We start from the raw sequence: 16,075 nt of genomic DNA, 5'->3' as shown, positions 1-16,075 counted from the left end.
TCCTCACAACTGAAGCTGAAAGTGATTGGGATTAGAGTGGGGTTAATTGGATAATAGCTAGAATAAAAGACAGCATCATTTTGTTTCTGTGGACAGGGGAGGAAGGATGATCCAGAGACACAAACAAAGCAAGCCAAGTGGCAAAAGGGAGTGAGGCTCAAGTATAAAGAGACCAAATCTGTGCGAAACCATGTTGTGCACTCAGACATCCAGATTTGTACACTGGTGGTTTATTCCAGGTTAAACTACAAATTACTGTCCAAGTTTGTTGATGTATGTTATTTGAGCACTAAATAAACTCGTCTTAACTTTGTCTTAATAAAGTCTCAAACAAAATTTTGCTGTCAAGTTTCTTCCTGCTTCAAAAGGGCCAAAAAACCCTTAGATATGGACTTGTAATTTTTTAACCCGTTCGGTTCCTCAGCCCAAAGGCAGGTCCTGCAGATTCGTGCCTCCAATGTCATTTTTGATGCAAAAGAATTCATAGTACTCATTGAGTCCCATTCAAGTTCCTTTTCCCATATCCTTTTTACTTTCTGTTTCTTTTTACAACTGTTCAGTAAATCCCCTTTCAAACCTTATTCTCCATTTTGCTTCCATTGATGATTTTGGTAAGTTATTTGATATTCAAATAATCCTTATATAGAATAACTAAGAATAATTCTGCTTAACCTCTCCCTTTATTCTATTGGCAATCTTAAATGTAGGCCATCTAGTCAGGGACCTGCACTGTCACCGCAATCTCCTAACTTTGAAACCAATGCCAGGTCCACCTCAACTTTCTCTGGTCAAGTAAAACAATTCTCCAGTCCCTTCTCAGAAGTTAAAGCTTTCAATCCTGGCATCCTTTCTTCATTGATCAGACATAGGAGTTGCGGACATCACCAGCATTTACTGTCCATCATTAATCGCCCTTGAACTGAGTCACCTGCTAGACCATTTCAGAGGACAGTTAAGAGCACCTCATTGCTGCCATGTCACAGGTCAGTCAGGACAGCAGGTCTCCTATCCAAAAGGATATTAGTGAAGCCGCCTTGGGGGCGAGGCTTAAATGACAACCAGATAATAGTTTCAGGGTCACCTTTACGGTAACCAACTTTCTTTCTTGAATTTCAATCCCACCAGCTACCACAATGGGATTTGAATCGAGGTCATGCGACAATCAGTTTGGATTACTAGTCCAGTGAGACTACCACTATGTCATTGCCTTGCCCTAAATATCTGAAATAATCTTGCTAAATGCTTCTAAAAACAGGATGATGACTATTGGTCGTAATATTCCAACAGCCCCTTTACCAGTGATTTGTATAGATTCAGCACACAGCAGAGTCCTCACTCTGACTTACATTGGCTCCCAATTCTGTAACACCTCAAATTTTAAATTCTTTATTCTTCTTTTCAAATAATGCCAGGGCTCATTTCTTCCTTGCTCAATAAAGTTCTCCTTCCCTATATCCTTTCAATTCTATGCACCTTCAATTCTGATTGAATGTATTGAGCCTGTTTTTGCATGCTATGCCTTTGGCCATCTAAACTCTTCAACTCTCCCCTTAAAATTCTCCACATCCCTCTGCCTTTAAGGCATTCCTTCAAAGCATCAATCTTCGATGAGGATTTTGATCACCTGTTCAATACAGGCCCCTTGGATTGCTTTGGCATGTTTTACTGCATTGTAAATGTTACCATCTTTTCTCTTGTATTTTGCACCCACATTTATAAATCCATGCTCCCTGAAGACATTTACTAATTTCAACTATAAAAAGTAGCTTTTCTACCTTCAAGGTAAATCAACATAACTATTCGCTTACCACAGAATAAAGAAGTTGGTCACTTACCATCATTCCTGGTTAAGCAACAGTTACCGGTAAAGTTTCATTGTCAAATTTATATCAGACCTGTATTTTACAACCACAACGTGGGTGAGTTGCATCCTTTCCCTACAACATGAACCAGGGTACAATCATGTCGGGTCAGCAATATGACATGACGCTAGAGTTTTGAAAAATATGAAGACAGATAAGACCCGGGGCCAGAAGGGATATACCCAAGGTTGCTATGGGAAGCAAGGGAAGAGATTGCCATCGCGATGATCTTTGCATCTTCACTGTCCACTGGAGCAGCACCAGATGCTTGGAGGCTGGCAAATATTATTCCCTTGTTCAAGAAAGGGAATAAGGATAATCCTGGGAATTACAGATCAGTCCGTCTTACTTACGTGGTGGGAAAAATATTGGAGAGGATTCTGAGAGATAGTATTTATGGTTATTTGGAAAAGCACACTTTGATTAGGAATAGTCAGCATGGCTTTGTGAGAGGCAGGTCATGCCTCACAAGCCTTACTGAATTCTTTGAGGATGTGACAAAACACATTGGAGAAGGTAGAGCAGAGCATGTGGTACATATGGATTTTCGCAAGGTATTCAATAAGGTTCCCCACGGTAGGCTCATTCCGAAATTAAGGAGGCATGGGATTCAGGGAAATATAGCTGTCTGGATACAGAACTGAGACAGATGGTGGTAGTAAATGCAAAGTATTCAGCCTGGAGCTTGGTAGCCAGTGGTGTTCTGCAGGGATCTGTTCTGGGACTTCTACTCTTTGTGATCTTAATAAATAATCTTAGATGAGGAAGTGAAAGGGTAGGTTAGTAAGTTTTCTGATGACATGAATGTTGGTGGGGTTGTGGACAGTATGGAGGGCTGTTGTGGGTTGTAATGGGACATTGAGAGCCTACCTCGGCAAAGAAATGGCAGATGGAATTCAACGCAGAAAAGTGTGAAGTGATTCATTTTGGATGGTCGAATTTGAATGCAGAATACAAGGTTAATGGCAGGATTCTTGGCAGTGTGGAGGAACAGACGGATCTTGGGGTCAATGTCCATAGATCCGTCAAAATTGCTACCCAATTTGTTAGGGCTGTTAAGAAGGCGTATGGTATGTCGGCTTTCATTGGCAGGGGAATTGAGAGCCGTGAGATTATGCTGCAGCTCTTTAAAATCCTGGTTAGATCACACTTGGAATACTGTGTTCAGCTCTGGTCGCCTCATTATAGGAAGGATGTGGAAGCTTTAGAGAGGGTATAGAGGAGATTTACCAGGACGCTGCCTGGACTGGAGGGCAGGTCTTATGAGGAAAGGTTAACGGGGCAAGGGCTTTTCTCATTGGAGCAAAGAAGGGTGAGAGGTGACTTGAAAGAAGTGTACAAGATGATGAGAGGCATAGATAGAATGGATAGCCAGAGACTTTTTCCCAGGGTGGAAATGACTATTTAAGGTAATTGGAGGAAGGTACAGGGGAGATGTCAGAGGTAGGTTCTTTACACAGAGAGTGGTGGGGGCGAGGAAGGTGCTGCTGGTGGAGGTAGTACAATCAGATACATTAGGGAGTTTTACGCGACTCTTGGATAGGGACATGGACGGTAGTCAAATGTAGGATATGCAGGGTTGTTTGATCTTAGAGTCGGCTAATAGGTCGACACATCATGGGCCAAAGGTCCTGTATTGTGTTGTACTGTTCTATGTCCTGTGTAATCCAAAATTGTGGAATTTGAGCTGGAACAGAGCTTGGAAGCCTGCCTTTATTAATTATGCTATTGAGCTTACTAAGAACACAATTGTCCATAATAATTCATTGAACGCTGCATCTTTCAGTTGTCAGACAGTTCAGTAATGTTTTGCCTGCAGGTGGTACAAGGGTGGAAGGGAGGAAAGAGGAAGGGGCCTCACAATTTCTCGTTCTGACTGTTTTCCTGTTTTTAGAATAATCTCTGAGCCACCTGACGTCTTTGGCTCGACTCCCAAAGAGGCATGGAGCCATCCTTCACAAAACTAATTGACTGTCTTTTTGCTAGATGGCCACGAATTGGTGTTTTGACACATGATTCAACAGGTTGAGATGGTAGTGGCAGAAGTGCATGGCTCCCTCAGTTTCTGGTCCATCTCCTTCATCCCACTGAAAAATGTCAACATCCGCCATCCCAAAAGGATATATCTGAGGTCTTCAACTGAAGCTGTCCAATCCAGGATTAACAAAAGTTTCCCAATCCTGCAAGAAATTCCGCTGGGCACTCCCAATGCACACTGCTCCCGCATTGTTGCACACCACCAATCATACACTCCATTTGACAAGGAGTCAGACAGGAGAACAGGCAAAAGAATTCCCTCGAGCAGAGTCAGAAACTATGAACTCAAAAGAATGATCATGAGTACGTGGAAATATACATGGGTGAAAGGATCACACTGCAGTCAGTGATCTGTTGTTTCTGCCTACAGAGGTAATGATTTGTGCTAATGTATTGTCATCGCTCTGTTAAGCATCACGCTAGCCCCACTCCACAGCCGATGAGTCTGCTCTGTGTATAAAGACAATGGTCCCAGAAGGTGCATGGTTCATTGGGTTCTGCTTATTTTTTTTTCTTGGCCTTCTCTTGTTCATTTAAGCTTTTCATTTCCAGGCAGCCTCCAGAGGTGATTTCCATTGGCAACTGTCTCTCAGTATCAGTGTCAATATCTGCAACCATCATATCCCACTCCTAGCTGAAGTACAAAGGGGATTGTGACTCAGTGGCCAGTTCATCTTAATGAGTCTTTGGATACAGTCATTATCCATAGCTTGCTCTTTAAACTTAATAAAAAGGCTGTAGTCTTATTCTGAGTTATAAAAATACCCACTGCTGACTGTTTTGATTGACAGTGTAGGTTAGAGGAAAGTAGCATCTGATCATACGGCTTCAATAAAGTTTCTTTGTTGACATCTCCCTGAAGATAAAATTATGTCAGAATGGGAGGAGGTGGGAATTCATTTTTTAATTCATTACTTTCATTTCAAACATTCTTATTATCTCATCTGGGGGTACTGAGTTCACAAGTTGATGAACAACTTAAAGAGGATATTAAAGGATTCACTGTCTTTGATCTGTGTTGGAAGTGAAGTTTTTTTTAAATCAGAGGTCAAACACTTCAGATATGAAAGCTCTGAATGGATTAGCAATTTTGTTTTTCAGTATCAAGTATGTAGGATTATGGATGTGTTAGTTTATTACAGTTTAGTATTTTTCATCTTGACGTTCTTCCTGAGCTTTTCAATGTTGTGTATGGCTATAGAAAGAGGATGAGGGCATCTGTTGACCCGGAAGATAATGGAGTTCATGAGGAGTGTGTGGGGACCAGCAAGGGGGATGGAGGGTTGAGGTCTTCTAGAACAATTGGGTTGATGTTGCAGAGAGCTGAGGCAGGTTTTCTAACCTTAGCATATGCCTGCTAATGCTCTACGTCCAGGGATGTCATGATACTTCTTTCCTGATCTGAGCAATCCACTACAGTCATCAAATTCTTAGCTCACTGAGCCTCTCTGACCTCTCCCCTCCAATTCACAAGAACCAAGCTCTCTACAATTTCACAGGGACACTTTCCCTCTGCCTGATTATGTTTGTTGATCTGAAGGAAAGATCCGGCTTTTTTCCTCCTTATCCATAGCAGTTTTAAGTAAAGCAAACATGCAATAAGCTGAAAAAATAAAGGCTGCCTCTAAAAACTAACAGATGCCTCTCTCATGCATGATGGTGTAGTGGTTATGGAACTGAATTTATACTTAAGGTTGTGAGTTCAAATACCACCGTGATAAATTTAAAATTGAAATCGGCAAATCTTAGTGTAACCATATCAATAACGGGGGTGAGGGTATTCTTTGTTCTTCAACTACAGCTACTTTAGTTAATTAAAATATACATCATGTACACTTCAAAACTTACCTTGATATTGGAGCACACAAAATTAATTCCGTACACGGGTTGAAAAACTGATAGGGAAAAGAAGTGATTTCCTTTGTTCACAGTTGGGGTTGTGCCCAGTCTCTCCAGCAGGGACAGAGAAATTCAGGCAGACGATAGAGTGCCAGTTTGTTGTGCTCCGGGGCTGCTGTGTTTCTGAGCAATGGCGAGATCACCTTCCTCTCCCAATTTCCACTCTGCCACACCGCAGTTTAACCACCTGGTGAGTCAAAAGCTCAAGGGTAAACCTTCTACGATGTTCTGATTGCTTTCCATGGGAGAGTGACACAGAGGGCTTGATACTCTCGAGCACCCCGGGGTGTGAATACCCACTAGGTATCTCCTATGCTGCTACTATAAAGCTTAGCGCAAGTGCAAGAAAATCAAACTGTGAGGGTATGACTGGGGTGCAGGATGCAACAGCATAAAAACACAGAAGCAGAAGTAGGCCATTCAGCCAATCAAGTCTGATCTGCCAGTTAATCTGATCATAGTTGATTTGACTATTCTCAACTACATTTTCCTGGCTTTTTCTTGTAACCCATGATTCCGTTATGATTAAGTATACTTAATGATCCAACCTCATTACCCATCTGCAGTAAAAAATTCCACAAGTTTACTACTCTTTAAGAGAAAAAATTACTCTTCATTGCTGTTTTAAATGTGTGATCCCTTATTCTGAGATTAATCTCTCTGCTCCTAGACTCTCACATAAGGGGAAACAATCTTTCCATATCAACCCTGTTAAGTCCCCAAAGAATCTTGTATGTTTCAATAAGGTCGCCTCCTTTTCTTCTATATTCCAATTGGCACCTGCTGATCCTAAGCAACCTCTCCTTATAAGACAGTCCCTCCATACCTGGTATCAGCCAAGTGAACCTTTTCTGGAGTAGCTCTTAACTAAGGGTCCCAAAATACTCTTCAGTGTTTTAGCTATGGTCTGACTAGTGCCCTGGTACAGTTGTAGCAAACTTTAATACTCCATTCTTTCTGCAATGTTAAAACCTTCACTGATTTTTCATTATTTGGCAATTTTTATTTGGAGCTGTGAACTGGGGACTGTGATCCAAAGATGTTTTTGGGCCGTGTGATTAAAAGAAAACAAAAGAAACAAGCTTTTGTTTATTCCTGAGGCCAGGTCTGGAAGTTAAGTGTAAATTGGCTCCTGATCTAAAGGTTCTGTGGATACTTCTTCAATAGGGAAGAGCATTATGTTTAAGCAGATAGAAAAAAAGAGTATTAACAATGTCAGTACTTGGGGATTGGTCCCAGCAAGCTTGGGAAAGACCTTGTGCTCCAGCAGATGGAAAATGCTGAATGCTAACAGGGACATCAGGGTGTCATAGACAGCAGGAACTGCAGATGCTGGAGAATCTGAGATAACAAGGTGTGGAGCTGGAGGAACACAGCAGGCCAAGCAGCATCAGAGGGGCAGGAAGGCTGGCATTTCGAGCCTAGGCCTGAAGAAGGGTCTAGGTCCAAAATGTCAGCCTTCCTGCTCCTCTGATGCTGCTTGGCCTGCTGTGTTCATCTAGCTCTACACTTTGTTATCTCAGGTTGTCATAGAGGATCAGTTTGTCAGGGAGGGTTGGAGTTTGAACGGAGTTTGGACTGTGTTTTTTGTGCAAAAGGAATTTGGCTACAGCATGAAGATTTGAAAGCTCCCTGTCTAACCTCCCATAAACAGCTCTTGTGAGCAAAGCTCAGTGAATAGAAAACTAAGTTACAAAACATTATTATTTTTATTTGAGTGAGCTTTAGAAGGTGACCCTGATTGACATCTTCAGTAGATAAACCAAGAAACCAGCATCTACGCCTGTGGATCAACATACCATGAAAACTGCATAAATAATCCGGCCACGTAAGTAATTTATTATTTACTTTTATTTATCTCTTAACTTTGTCTGTCTTTTGTGTGAATGGGGCTGAAGACAAAGGTTTTGGGTTTTAAAGCACTGACCAGTTAGATTACTTTGATGTTTAATTTTGCTCAGCTGAAGTTACTATATTGTTAATGAATTGCTAAGTCTTTTGTTTAAAGATACAAACCTGTATATGGAGTTGATTATTCACAGATAAGACAGTGGGATTGAAAAGTCTAGTTAGGAACCACTTGGGGCAATTTTGAGGGGCTTTGAAAGTTTTAATTTTACTGTTTTGTGAATATAGAAGTGGAAAAGCTAATGTTGCTACCTGTCTCTGTTTTAACAGAAACAAAGCCAACATTCGATTTGCCTTCCCCATTAGCCCACTGAACTTGGATGCTCGTTCTTTTGAGATTCATGGATGAAGATTCCCAAATCACGCTGTTCTGTAGCTTTCAGCAGTCTTTTTCCATTTAATTAATATTCAGTTCCGGAAGAAAATTTCAGAGAATGCTTTCTGAAACAAAAATGATTGCCTCACCTTACTCCTAACAGCTGGAGTTGGTGCCAATTCCCTATATTCATCAAGCGGTATCCTTATCGGTAAAATGCATTCTTTAAGAGCAGCTAAAGTTTATAACAAAGATACATTCAATACATTACTCAACAACAATAAATAATTATTAAGGTTCACAACTATATGTTATCCCACTGGTCCAGTGATCCAGGCTTCCAAAAATATTTAAACCTGGTTCAGTCTTGTAGGCATCAGTGATGAAAACATTTTTTGGATGTTAAGTGCTTTGAAGCTCTGAGAATCTCAAGCAAAAAGGTTCAGATGATTTCTAAGAATAGGTCTATCCGAAGGAGAAACTAAAGTGAAACTGTCTAGCTCAGCATACAAAACTAAAGACTGGGGTCAGACTAAATGTCTGTGGAGTGAGGCATTAAGCTAGAGAGCTCTCTCTTCCAGATTTGGTTCACATTCTGATAACACCAACAATTTTAAAAGGAGTCACCGTGTGAAGCAATAACACTAAACCTCAGAAGAATGCAGTGCTGATCTTCAAACAGATCTTCAAATCTACCTGTCTACTCACTGACCACACTGCAGTCTGTGAAGAACAAAAAGCAAAATACCACTTGGTGTATTTCTCCACATATGAATCAGAAATTTAAGCTGTCTTCAGGCCTCTTAAGAACAGTAAATACTTTGATCTGCACATTCTGATTGCTTGAAGGGATTAGAGAAGAATCTGTTTGCTGAATGAGGAATTGTAAGCTTTACAAAAATACTTTTTCTGAAAATCCTGTACCTAAAGGGAAAGGAATTTACCTGTCTGGTTTTTAATACAGATTGGATCAGTGCGTTGGTCAATAATGGACACCAAAACTGGGTCCAGATAAACACAATGAGTCATGTCATTGTGGTTCTGTGCCTTTGGCAGAGGATACAGCAGAAAACAAACTTCACATAATATTGCAGCTGGGCAACAGGTAAAACTAAGAAAATCCTCCCCCGAGTATCAGCTTTTAAGTATTCCTTGACAGCATAGTTAACAGTCTGGCAACTGGTGATCTCGAGATGGCACATGGCAATGTCACTTGATGAGTAATCCAGTTAATGCTTTAGGGATATGGGCTCAAATTCCACCATGGTAACTGGTTGAATTTAAATCCAATTAACAACTTTGAAATATAAAGCTAATTTCAGTGATGGTCACCATGACAACTATCACAGATTGTCATGAAAAGCCAGCTGGCTCACTAATGTCCTTGAGGGAAAGAATCTACAAACCTTACCCATCTGTCCTACTGGTAACACCAGAGCGAACACTGCTCTCTGAAATGGCCCTCCAATACTCAGTTTGAGAGCAATGGAGGATGGGCAACAAATGCTGGCCTTGTATGTGATACCTGTGAAAGAGTCTTTTGGTAAAAGGCATCGGGAAGAGGTAATACTTATGAAGAATTCAGTTTGTACAAGCCTGTCTGGTCGACACTAGTTTGGTCAGGACAAAGAAAGGTAATAACTCTAAAGATCAAGTGAGAGAAGTCTCAAGTCAAAGGTCATGATTTAGAGTCATAGAAATGTGCAGCAGATGATTGGTCTAACTTGTCCATGCCAACCAGACATCCTCAATTAATCTAGTCCCATTTGCATGTGGCCCACATCCCTGTAAACTCTTCCTATTTGTAAAACCATCCAAATGCTTTTTAAATGTGGTAATTGGACCAGTGTCCACTGTTTTCTCCACGTGAAAAAGTTGCCCCTTAGGTCCCTTTTAAATACTTTCCCTCTCACCTTAAACCTCTAGTTTGGGAATCCCCTACCCTGGGGAAAAGACTTTGACTATTCACCTAATCCATCCCCCTCATGATTTTATGAACTTCTACAAGGTCACCCCTGAGCCTCCCACACTCCAGGGAAAATAGCCTTAGCCTATTCAGCATCTCCCTACAGATTGAACCCTCCAATCCTGGCAACATCCTTGTAAATCTTTTCTGAATCCTTTCAAGTTTCACAACATCTTTCGTTTAGCAGGGGAGACCAGAATTGAATGCAATATTCCATAAGTGATTGATGGGACCTTTCTAAAATAAAAATCTCAGACGTACAGCATCTCCAGATTGAAAACATTTAGACTAAATTTTGCCACATTAGAGATTACAGATTTTGTCCAATACATTTTGTTAAAATAATTTTGAGCGATAACTGAGCAGAAACTGCCTGAAGATAAAGACAATTATTTCTTTAGAACTGCTGACTGAGTGACACTGGTGCATCCTATGCAATTAGATTCACGCTAAGCTCAGACAACATAGTCTAAACTGAGATTTTCTGATGAAGGGTCTAGGCTGAAACGTCAGTCTTCCTGCTCCTCTGATGCTGCTTGGCCTGCTGTGTTCATCCAGCTCTGCACCTTGTTATCTCATAGTCTAAACTGAGTTCACAGCTGAAGGAGATGCAAAAAAATGAGTGCAAGCCTTGGATTCTGAGATAGGCTGAGGATTTGGAATAAAAGAAAAAAGAAACTTTAAAAACAAAAGGCAATTCAACTGATAAACAGGACAGAAAAGTTTGTCAGAGTCTTTATTTGTACATTAAAAATGTAATGTATAAAAAGTATTTGTTTCCTGTGATTGTCTATATGATACTTTTACATCATAAGTGTCTTCATTCATAATATAAGTGCTCTCTGATAATGACACCCCTTCTTATGATGGGCCATGACATCACAGTTCTTGCTCACTTACGGTGCTATTAGGCTTTGATCTCCTGGATCTCTCAGGAATTGAGTTGCGCTATGAGTTCTCTTCAATATAACTAACTGATTTGAGTATTTAGTTTCTCAACCTGTTTGGCTGAACTCCCAGGACTGTTTTCTTTCACACACATTAGGACTCTCCCAAATTCTGAACCAATTACTATGAACCACTGTGAACCCGGTTTATACCTTAAGAGAATGGTGTGCTGTCCTTCGGATCTCTCACTTTCTGTATTCCAGCATGTTCTGTCCACATTCCTTGGGGTTAGCACCATCCCAACCACTTAAGCCTTAATTTCCTCCAAACACCTCCTGCCTTCTTATACCACCTGGTCCCAATCATTATCCTTTTCCCAGCTGTTTCTGTCTTGTGAGGTTTCTCAATAGTTGCTTCAAGCTATGAGCTCCACTATGTCAGTTTAAATTTGTGATCAGAGATAATGGGAACTGCAGATGCTGGAGAATCCAAGATAACAAAGTGTGAAGCTGGATGAACACAGCAGGCCAAGCAGCATCTCAGGAGCACAAAAGCTGACATTTCGGGCCTAGACCCTTCCCGAAATGTCAGCTTTTGTGCTCCTGAGATGCTGCTTGGCCTGCTGTGTTCATCCAGTTTCACTCTTATGTCAGTTTAAATTTCTCATGTTTATAAGCATTTTACAGAGACCACCAATATATTTGAATGGCATATTTAGAGTTTGTGGTGGACTTCTGTACACAGAGTCCTGGACTGGACTTTCCCTCATTCTCTCTCCACCTGCCACTCTATCCTCCTCTATTCAGAACCCTCTCCTACATCTTCCTGCTCAGCCTTCACTGCAAGCCCTCCTTCTCTAGCTACCCATCTCCTTCAAATAACCTTTCCATCCTTATCTGTAATTCAGTGTTCTTTTTCTTTCATTTCTTTCTCAATTCCTCCTTTCATTTCATCCCACCCTTCTGAATCTTCCCCCAAACCCGCTTCACCTCTCCTTTATCCACCTACCCTCTCCTCCCTTTTCTTCATCCTCCCGTTTCTCCTAGTCTTCTCCCTCTTTCTCTGGTCTAGACCATCGCCACAACAGATAGCCTCTCCATTGCAGTGAAATTGGCAGAAGACAGGAAATTCTATGTCAGGCCCCTGAGCCTGAGGTTTCGCAGTTTTGCAGGGATGGGGTGGTGTGGGTTAATTAGAGCAGTGTATGCAAATGACCAGATGCTTCCACTGATCAGACTCTGGAATCTCTATAACTCAGTGTGAAACACAGAGTATGGAGAGTAGATCAGGTAAGAGCATGCTTATTTTTAATGCATTTGCTTTGGATAACCAGAGTACCGTTGGAGATCTGCCATTAATGCGAGCCTAGGACATCTTAAGTGGGCGCCTGGGCTGTCATATATGCTTTGTGGGGGAGGCAGGGGTTTCAGGTACACTTTGGGATTACTATTTGTAGAAAATATTGTGCATAAAAGGTGCACACATCATTTGAAATAATCAAATCCGTGAGCAAAGTGTCAGATCTGTCCAAACATGTTACAATCTGTCAACATGCGTCAAGGGGCATCAAGGCAGGTCAAGGAGGTTTAAGGAGTGTCAAGACACATAAAACATGTCAGGACCTATAAAGAAATGTCACAGCCATCAAGACCTGTCAAGAATGAGTTGTGAAGAATTACAGTGCTATTTCCAACACAATAAGTTTTGTAATGCGGAACTTTAAGTAATACAACCTTTTATTTAGACATGGGACCTGTGAATACATGGTGACCTGGCACATTAAGTGAAGGGGGAAGGCATGGCATTGGGTACCAAGTTGGCATGGGTTTGAGGAGCCATGGGGTATGAGCAGAGGGGTATATCGAGTGCCATGGGGGTAAGAGCAGCCATGGGAGGTGGGCAAAAGGCATTAGGTGACATAGGTTGGCATGGATAGGACTTGGGGGTGAGAGTTGGAAGCGTGTTTTACTGTTTGTTTCAATATTTAATCCTTGGACATTATGCCGAAGTTTCGAGCCAGGCTTTCTGCCCAGCCAAGCTGGGATACAGTAACCTCCTTGGAACTCTCGAGATTGCCTGGTATAATTTCCATGACAGCCTGACCACACACAACACCCTTCCCCCAACTGGAATAAAAACAGAGTGCAGGTGGCCATTTTTAAAAGATCGGGTTCACAGAGTCAGGAAGCCTCTTACTTCCACATATTTGACCTGGAAATGTAAAGTCCCCTGAGTTTAACACGTAATAATGGCAAAGCTGAGGGTCGTTGAACAAATCTTTAAATCTTCTATTTAAAATCAAACCTACAAAAACAAATCTTTCTCCAAATAAAATCACCTTCATCTGCCTTAGCCCATGAGACACAACAGCAGTTGAAATTACAACCATATAATTGTTATTGGAGATGCACCATGAGTTTAAATTACAGTTGTCCATATTCCCTTTTATTTATTCATTCAGTCGGTTTCCACAGAGGCAACCAGATGTACTCAACTCCATCAAGGCTATTAAACTGACTAAACATGGCAGTCAGGATGCATAGTTTGCAAAGTTCACCAGCAGGTTGAAAAGTCACTACCCACAAAATTTTTTTGAAGCAAAGATATGAGTTAGGAACTGCAGTAGACCCATTCACTCTTTAAGACTGCTCCACCATCCAATAAAATCATGGCCAATCTGTCTGCATTGAGAATTCAACACTCATATCCCCCTACACCCCAGATACCTCAGATTCTCTGGTCCTTAAAAGAATATATCTACTACTGTGTTAAAAATGTTCAAGAAACCTTTGAAGCAGAGGACTGCAAAATCACACAAAAAGTTTTCTCTCATTTCTGAAGTAAAGGGGCAACGCCTAGGTTTAAAACTGTGCCCTGGCTTTCTGGATTCCCCCGCGACAATAAACATTCTTGCCCTGTCCACCTTGGCCAGACAATTCAGTATCTTATGCATTTCAACTAAATCACCCCTCAAACTTCAAACTCCACTGTAAACAAGCACAGCCTGTTCAATCTAAAATCATACAACAACACACTTATTCTGGGTCTCAGTCCAGCAAACATCCTCTGAACCATGTCCAACAAATTCACCTCTTCCCTTAAATAAGGAGACCAAAACTGCACACAGTATTCGAGATGTATTCTCAAAAATCCCCTTTTGACTGAAGCATGAAATCACTGTTTCTATGTTCAATTCCTCTCGTAATAAAGGATGGCATTCTATTAAGTTTCTCGATCACTTCCTGTACCTGAATACTAAACTTGTATGCACGCATGCAAAACAAACTCTTATAACCAGCTTAGAGATATCAGCCCTGCCTCAATGTCACTGGACTGTTCCCATAATAAATATTTCAACGAGAAGGGACATAATTGATGGTTGAGCTGATTTACTCAACAGAATAACAAGATCTCGATCGCACATGAGGCAATGTGCCATGCAACATTTTCCTCAATAGTGTCCTCACTTCTGTTTTACTCATGTTCTGAATACTCCCAATATTTCCTCCTCAGTTTGGCTCCCATTGGTTTCCACGTTAAATACCATACAACCATTGTTCATGTTCTCACTGACTTCTAATTCCTTGTCCTCTGTTATACCAACTTCAAAGTCACTGCCTCAACCTTAAACACTCCCTCATTCCATTCCACCTCTGTCATAGAGTTATACAGCTTGGAAACAGACCATTTCGTCCAACTCACCTATGCCAACCAGGTATCTAAAAACAGAGCTAATTCCATTTGCCTGCAATTTAGTCCATATCCCTCTAAACCTTTCCTATCCATGCACCTGTCCAAATATCTTCTAAATGTTGTAATTTTATCTGCCTCAACTAATTCCTCCGGCAGCTCATTCCATATCCACACCACTCTCTGTGTGAAAAAGTTGCCCCATAGTTCCGTTTTAAATCTGTTATCTACTTCAACTTTTTCGTAGCTCACACCCTCTATTGCTTCAACTCTGGCCGCAAAAATGGCGATATAGTCCTCAGCTCCGGAATTTTCACCTCCGATTATACATTTTAGTACTTCCCACCATTAAACCTCATGCAAGAACCTTGCTTCCTGGCTGTGTCTTCAGAAACCTTCCCACAGTTCTCAGCTCAGTGTCCACCAAGTTGCATGTACTCTCACCTTAGATAGTTCATTATAGAAAGGATACTGTATAAAAATGCTTTTATTCAACAAGTTAGAAAAAAAAAGTGGAGAAACTCACCGATTTGCTTGCACTTACGGAAAACAGTCCAGTTCCCAATTGTAAGCTGAAAATGGCACTGGTTACAACCAACCTTGAAAAAAAAAATAACAGTTGTAAGCTAGCAATCATAAAGCCCTGCTGTTCCAGTGTTGGTCATCAAAATGTAAGGGACACATAGGAACAGTGGGGAGAAAAATCACAAAACTTATCACTAGCAGCAGATGATTGAGCTGGCAGGGAAGAGTAACAGGTTAAGAATGTTAGAAATAGGTGCATGAATAAGCCTTTCAGCCCCTCCAGCTTAGCACCTGCCATCTAGTGTGGGTCATCGCTGATATTCTACCCTAGTCACACTATTGCCATATCATCGATCCAGTAGTATCCAATACACTCGCCTTCCATCCACTGACTCCATCTACACTTCTTGTTACTGCAGAAAGGCAGCCAACATCATCACAGTCCTCTCCCAGATAATAAAATGTGAGGCTGGATGAACACAGCAGGCCAAGCAGCATCTCAGGAGCACAAAAGCTGACGTTTCGGGCCTAGACCCTATCATCTCCAGCATCTGCAGTTCCCATTATCGTGCTCCTGAGATGCTGCTTGGCCTGCTGTGTTCATCCAGCCTCACATTTTATTATCTTGGAATTCTCCAGCATCTGCAGTTCCCATTATCTCTGATACAGTCCTCTCCCACCCCAGTTATGATCTCTTCCAACCTCTTCCGTCAGGTAGAAGATACAAAAGATTAAACGCACATACCAACAGATTCAAGAACAGTTTCTTCCCTGCAGTTATTAGATTTCTGAAAGGACCTCTCAAATTTCAAACTTAATGTTGATTGTGCATTTTATGCACCTTCTTTGCAGCCGTAACTTCGTATTCCTCACTCTGTTCAATCACCCTATGAGCTCCCTGTGCTATGATCAACCAGTACTTCGTGCAAAACAAAACTTTTCATTGTACTCAGGTTCATGTGATAATAATAAATCAAATCAAAC

The 16,075-nt window shown here is 41.3% G+C and overlaps 1 protein-coding gene across 4 annotated transcripts in view; it reads right to left on the bottom strand.

The window, feature by feature from the left end:
* Positions 1 to 16,075, bottom strand: part of adamtsl7 (ADAMTS-like 7) — a 409,793-nt gene that overhangs the window by 346,725 nt on the left and 46,993 nt on the right. For 3 of the 4 annotated variants that reach the window (XM_048542933.2, XM_048542947.2, XM_048542938.2), the window contains one exon: positions 15,093 to 15,165. The exons of the other annotated variant lie outside the window; for it this stretch is intronic. In XM_048542933.2, the coding sequence (XP_048398890.2) occupies positions 15,093 to 15,165 (73 nt within the window). The remainder of the gene's footprint in view (positions 1 to 15,092; positions 15,166 to 16,075) is intronic. 4 annotated transcript variants of the gene reach the window in all.

Source organism: Stegostoma tigrinum, chromosome 1 (assembly GCF_030684315.1).
Source record: "Stegostoma tigrinum isolate sSteTig4 chromosome 1, sSteTig4.hap1, whole genome shotgun sequence".
NCBI classification, from domain to species: domain Eukaryota; kingdom Metazoa; phylum Chordata; class Chondrichthyes; order Orectolobiformes; family Stegostomatidae; genus Stegostoma; species Stegostoma tigrinum.
This window is presented reverse-complemented; position numbering and strand designations above follow the sequence as displayed.